The sequence below is a fragment of the Phymastichus coffea genome, unplaced genomic scaffold, assembly GCF_024137745.1.
Source record: "Phymastichus coffea isolate CEN01 unplaced genomic scaffold, Cenicafe_Pcof_1.1 PCOF00026, whole genome shotgun sequence".
In the NCBI taxonomy this organism is placed as follows: Eukaryota; Metazoa; Arthropoda; class Insecta; order Hymenoptera; family Eulophidae; genus Phymastichus; species Phymastichus coffea.
In genome coordinates this window covers 3,463,076-3,469,707 of record NW_026706837.1, presented here as the reverse complement: position 1 = coordinate 3,469,707, position 6,632 = coordinate 3,463,076, and the positions used below count along the sequence as shown (strand labels likewise).

Here is a 6,632-nt window from a genome sequence, read left to right as displayed (position 1 = left end):
CGTCACACAACACACACATAACACTCTCGCTCTCTTCCTCTATGCGTCGTCTCTCCAAGCTCTTCTCCCTTGATTCTCGTCGTTACTCTCGTCGACGAAGGTTTCGGTGAATTAGACCAAGGGGATCGGATCGCTAGTTGAGCACGTGCGGCCCGCGTCGAAATCTAACAGTAGAATCTCTCGCACCAAGAAACTGAGCGCCTTCCTCGCGGTCCGTGCGTTCGATAATCGAACCCGTCTCTCTCTGTCCAACTCACTCTCTCTCTCTCTCTCTCTCTCTCTCTCTTACCTACCCTACTTCAGCCCGCTGAAACTTAAGTGATACATATTAATATAGACTTAATTTACAAGAGTATATTAGGACATGGGAGAGAAAGACATAACGAGTAGCAGCCGCACACGTTATAGCATGATGATTTAAATTTAAGACTTGAATCTTTCAATGGCGAGCATCTCATTTCAGTTTCAATATCTAGAATTTTTCTGTAATTAAAAAGAATAATTAAATTCTAATTTATAATAACATTCTACTGTAAATTATTTAGCGTACTTTGCAGGAATAATTTTTTAGAGCCATTGCTTCTTTTGTAATCCTTTCACATAAATACTTCTACAATCATGTAAATAACTACGTCTAGTACAATTTAAAATATTGTATGGTAATGCACGAGGGTGGGTCAATAAACCTTAGAAAAACAAAGAAAAACAATTTTTTTAGTAGATTTTTTTTTATTTTTCAACGTAATCTCCTTTTGGTTCGATAAACTTTTTCAGGCGTCCTTAAAGTTTTTTTAAGCCATCAGACAAAAATAATTTTGGAAGTCCCTTAAAATAGCCATTTGTTTATGTTATGACCTCCTCGTTTGAGATGAATCATGGACTGGCAAGCCATTTTTTTAGGTTTGGGAATAAAAAGTCACTATGGGCGAAATAATGATGAATACGGTAAATGATCTACTATTCGAACTTCAATTACTTAATTTTAGCAAGTATGCACTCGTACATTGTTTTGATGAAACTTTTATTTTTTTTCAAATGTTCAAACGTTTTTTATTTATTTTCTCTCTTAACCGGTCCAAAAACGACGCATAATACTCTCCGGTGATTATTTGTCCTTTTTCTGAATAGTTGACGAAGTTAGTTCCACGTGCATCCCAAAAAACAGTGACCAATACCTTGCCAGCTGATTTCACTATCTTCGTCTCCTTCGGAGCTAGTTGACCTTCCACAATCCACAATTTTAACTATTCCTTCGTCTCAGAAGTATAGTGGTGTATCCACGTTTCATCTACTGTTATGAATCAATGCAGAAAGTCGTCCGGATTACGATTGATGCGTGACAAGAGGGCCTCAGCGGTCACCACTCGACTGCTTCAGTTCTCGACGCGGCACCCATCTTGCAGAAATTTTTCTAATGTCTATTTTCTCCTGCAAAATCGAAATGACTGTACCTTTTGAAACCCCTGTGGCCTTAACTATTTCACGCAATTTTATTGTTCGGTCATTCCACACCATGTCGTGGATTTTATTGATTATTTGCGGAGTGCTCACGTCTACAGGACGGCCTGAACGATATTCATCTGCAGTCAATGTACGGCCACATTTAAATTTATTTATCCAATTGTAAACAGTTGCAAACACAGGGGCAGATACATCATGAACTGCATCTAACTTAGCTTTGATTTCTTTCGGTCTTAAAGCCCTTTAAATAGAAATATTTTATCACCGCTTAGAAGTCACTTTTTCCCATTGTTAACAAGAAACAAAAGTCGTTACGTTGTTCACTTTGATCGACGATAAAAACGGAACTACTCGATGGATCTGGTTGAAACTTCGACAGCACTCTATTTAATAGTGACGCTTGCTGGTGCAACATAAGTTGAGATGCTTAGAGTGCTATCTCATGGTTTTTCTAAGGACTTATTGAGCGACCTTCGTACCATTTCTCCATAATATATGTATAAAATTGAATATATCAATTTTTTCAAATAAAATCAATGTTAATTAACGATAATAAAATAAAAATACCATGATGATGTAATTCTAGCCATTTATTAACACTTTGATATTCGATAGGAAGTTTGAGCCTATGATGCGGGGGTATAAAAAGTAGTACTGTAGGTAAAGTATTAGAATATACTAGGAAATAAGCAAACTCTTTAGAAATAAAAATAATTTTAGGACTCTGAAAGCCTTGAATATCTAAAATATAGTCCATTTTGGAGTATAAATCCAATTATTCTCTGAGATATGTGAGCTGAATCGTATCTCAAAGCAATAATAACTATATTTTTATTTTACAGATCTACATAAACCCTTAATACGAAATTAATAAGTTAGAGGGTGCTACAGTAGGTTCACCCCCAGTCTTTCGCTTTAGCTATCTCTTCCATATTCTACCTACAGAACTAATTGCTTGCAGCGCCATCACTTTGCTGGCAGCGTCTTCACTTTGTTAGTAGCGCCCTCACTTTGCTGGTAGCACCCTTACTTTGCTGGTAGCACCCTTTATAAGCCGCTTCGACCTAGCAAAAGAGTCCAGTCTCTCAAGATAGGCTGCGAGCTAAGCTTGCCTTACCTTACTGCATTTGCAAGTAGTTCCTTAGTAGTTGATTGAGTCTTTATTGATTCATTAAACAAATTCATATTAATTACCTACTGAGAATGAGTTCATTTCAGAGCTGTTCGCTACCTTTCCATCCTCTAATAATAATAATAGTCCTTTATACAACTACTAACAAATGACTCTACAAGACAATAAACGAGATAACTAACAAAGTATTTTGTGGAAACTTATTAACATTCGGAAGATTTATATAGTATGTAGATGATTATATTAGATGGAGAAATCTAGCAATTATTGCTATAATTTCATATAATGAATTTATGAAACGGCCTGATATAATTAGGGCAATTCGAAAAAGATGACAAACTTGTGCTTTTTATTTGAATTTTATTGAAGTTAATTTAAGTAATTCTATAAGAGTTGCAGGAAGTACAAAGCTATTAATGGCTGGAGTTGTTTGGAGACTAATTCAATCAGCATTTAAAAATCGAATTAGTTCAGCATGTATAGTTAATCAACATCACTTAGATATAAAAACGTTTCTAGTTGCTGCAAATCAACTCTTATAAATTCAAATACCACAATTTCTTGCTATTCATAATACTTTAAAGATAAATACAGAAATGACAACACAATTTATCGTAAAGAAAAATCAAGAAGAAGATATTCAAATCAAGTATTTCAATACAAACAATATTTGCATTTATAAAACGACTGATCTAGATAGATAGTTTCAAAATAGCTTTTCAAAAAGACATTACATTCGTATACTTAAGCAAATAGAGGAATTTCAAACAAGAGACACAAACTGGTCGTTGAAAACTGTGGTTGGGCTCACTATTAATATAGATAAGTATAATCCTCTTTGACCATGCTCATATATTCCATTACCGTCAAGCTTAAATAATAAAAAAAGCATGTGTTAACGTGGAAAACGAAAATAATGAATATTTAAATGGGCTATAGTTTCATGCCTTCATCCAGTTGAACAACATTCTTATAGAGTAATTCCAAGCCCTATGCGAAAGAATTGAATTTTGACGGTATAAGCTTCCCTATAAAAACAAAAAGTATTCCTAAATTTGAAAATTTAAATACAGGCATCCCTCGTTATACGCGGTTTCGTTATACGCGGATTACCCTTATACGCGGATTGCGATTTGTGACCGTCCCGCGTTTTACGCGGTAACAGTCAGCCTTATACGCGGTTTACTCGACGCAATGTTCAGTTCAATTTTTTTGTTTTTGTTTATAAATTTTCATAACCTTTAACATTGTACATTTCTATTTGGTTCACACTACTTTCTTATAACGTCAATAGTATTTCCAAATTTAAATCATGGCACCACCACGCACTCCAATGAAAACTCCAAGAAAAACGTCTTTAAAGAAAAATCGAATAGTAATGAGTTTGGCAGATAAATTAAAAATTTTAAATTCACTTCGAGACGGAGATAAAGTTGCTGCAATTGCTAGACGTTTCGAAGTAAATGAATCAACCATTCGCACGATTCGGGATAGCGAAGCGAAAATTCGTGAAAGTGCACAAATTTTGGGCCAGCATGCTCAGGCAGCAAAAGTTGTTCGTCATAATTTCATTGAAAAAGCAGAAGAGATGCTTATGATTTGGATTCAAGATCTTATACACAAAAAAATTCCTCTTAGTACAGCGGCAATTAGAGATCAAGCTATCGTTTTTCACACTCACCTGTGTGAAAAATACAATAAAACTGAGAAGTTCAACGCGAGTAAAGGATGGTTTGAAAGGTTTAAAGCCAGATTCATGCTGCATAATGTCAAATTCTCAGGTATAGAATGTAAAAATAAAATATAAATAAAAAATAAAAACTTAACTTGAAAATAAGAATGAAAATCAAAATATTTAGGTGAAAGTTCTAGTGCGGATCATGAAGCTGCTCGTGTATTCCCAGCACAAGTTCGAGAAGTTATTGCTGAAAAATATTTTGTTCCCGATCAAATTTTTAATTGTGATGAGACTGGACTTTTTTGGAAAAGAATGCCATCTCGAACATGGTTAACGAAAGAAGAATTGAGAGCGCCAGGTTTCAAAGTAGCGAAAGATAGGTTTACTCTCTTATTCTGTGTTAACGTCACTGGAAATTTAAAATGCAAACCTATGCTCGTGTATCGTTCAGAAAATCCTAGAGCATTAAAAGGAAAAAATAAAGAACAGCTACCCGTCCATTGGACTTCGAACAAAACTGCATGGGTAACAAGAAATAATTTTGAGATTTGGTTTTTGCATTCATTTATTCCAGAAGTGAAAGAATTCTTAGCCAAAAAAAATCTCGCTTTCAAAGTTTTGTTACTGCTTGATAATTGCAAGAGCCATGATGGATGTTTGCAAACAGCTCATCCTGATGTCGAAGTGATGTTCCTTCCTCCCAACACAACGTCATTGATTCAACCGCTAGATCAGACTGTCATAGCAACTTTCAAGTCTTATTATTTAAGACGTGTTATAAAATCATTAGTCCAAAAAGTAAATCTTCACCGGACTTGCGACAATTTTGTTCCCGACAATGTTGTCAGACAATACTGGAAAATGTTTTCAATCATGGATGCAATCAACTTCGTTGAAGAGGCCTGGACTGAAGTTAAATTGACCACTGTAAACCAAAGCTGGAAAAAGCTGTTACCGGAAGTAGTTGCAGCAAGTGACGCCGAGCAGCAATCAAATTATCAAGACACAGTGCGAGAGGTCATAGCCTTGGCTCGAGAAGTCGAAGGTGAAGGGTTCCAAGACCTTGAGGAATCGGAGGTTCTAGATCTTGTGGAAGAAAGAACTGACTTGACACCTGAAGAAATCGAAGTACTTTCGAATAATCCGCCTGAAGAAGAAACTGAAGAAGGCCTTACACGAACGACGTCCGAAACCATTTTCGATGCTAAAGGCATCTGAACAAGCTGTGCAAAAAGATCCGATAATGGTTAGAAGTTTAAATTTCAAACGACAATGCGATTTAGCTATATTGATTTACGATGAATTATATAGAGACATTTTGAGAAGAGCTAAGCAAGCAAAATTGACTGATTATTTTCAAAATAAATAGTACTGAATCATATATTTTGATTTCTTTGGAACGTAACCCCTAATTTCCCATAAGCGTAAGGTCTCGTTATACGTGGTTTCGTTATACGCGGTACTTTTTCGGAACGTAACTACCGCGTATAACGAGGGATGCCTGTAATATAACTATAAATTAACATATACTTAAAAAATATGGCTCAAAATATGGAGTTTCACCATGCTATATAACAAAATAAAAAAAAACCAAAAAATGTCAACTTACTCTTATTACAGAACGAATATATTAATGAAAATAATACGAATAGACCTTATATACCAATAGATGATGAAAAATACAAATTAAGAACTCATTACGTATAGATTACATATTTATCTGCTCTTCTTCGTAATCAAATTACTCGACATACTGGAAAAATTTATCTTTCTGAACGTTGATTTCACTATTTTACTAACGAGGAAAATTTGATATCTCATGAAGTCGACTGTTCTAAAATAAATAAGTATCGCATTAATTTAACTGACGACCCCATTCTAGAATTTAAAAATTATAAACATAAAGAGAAGGTTCCATTTGTTATATACGCTGATTTTGAATGTTTATTAAAACGTAGAAGATCCGAATAGAAAGCTTTATGTTAAGAAATATCGTTTCGAAGAACATGAAGCATTTAGTGTTGGATTATATGTAAAATGCTGTTATGATGAAAGTAAGTCTACGTATAAATCATATAGAAAAAAGTTAAATGAATACGAATCACCAGCATCGTGGTTTATAAAGCAATTTAAGTCTTTAGTAATTGAATTACAAAAAAAAACAATGCTAAAGAAATGGGTTTATCATTTATGAATGAATAGGCATTAATAACGGCAAGAAAATGTCATATCTTTAATTATATTTCGTAGAGAAAGAAAAACGAGTTCAAGATCATTTTCATTTAACAAGAAAATTTAGAGGTGCAGCTCACAACCATTGCAATTTATATTATAAAAACGTCGCTTTTATACCAGTCGTAT

General features: G+C 34.5%; 1 protein-coding gene across 1 annotated transcript; it reads left to right on the top strand.

The window, feature by feature from the left end:
• The first annotated feature begins 3,905 nt into the window (after nucleotides 1-3,905).
• On the top strand, nucleotides 3,906-5,489 carry LOC131675593 (tigger transposable element-derived protein 1-like). Its single transcript, XM_058954626.1, has 2 exons — nucleotides 3,906-4,374; nucleotides 4,453-5,489. The coding sequence occupies exons 1-2, from the start codon at nucleotides 3,906-3,908 to the stop codon at nucleotides 5,487-5,489; spliced, it is 1,506 nt and encodes a 501-aa protein (XP_058810609.1).
• The last annotated feature ends 1,143 nt before the right edge of the window (nucleotides 5,490-6,632 follow it).

Bases quoted from the DNA above. Each gene is read 5' to 3' on its own strand.
- LOC131675593 (XM_058954626.1), top strand. From the start codon at position 3,906: ATGGCACCACCACGCACTCCAATGAAAACTCCAAGAAAAACGTCTTTA. The intron at 4,375-4,452 runs GTATAGAATGTA...CAAAATATTTAG, and splicing joins GCATAATGTCAAATTCTCAG to GTGAAAGTTCTAGTGCGGAT.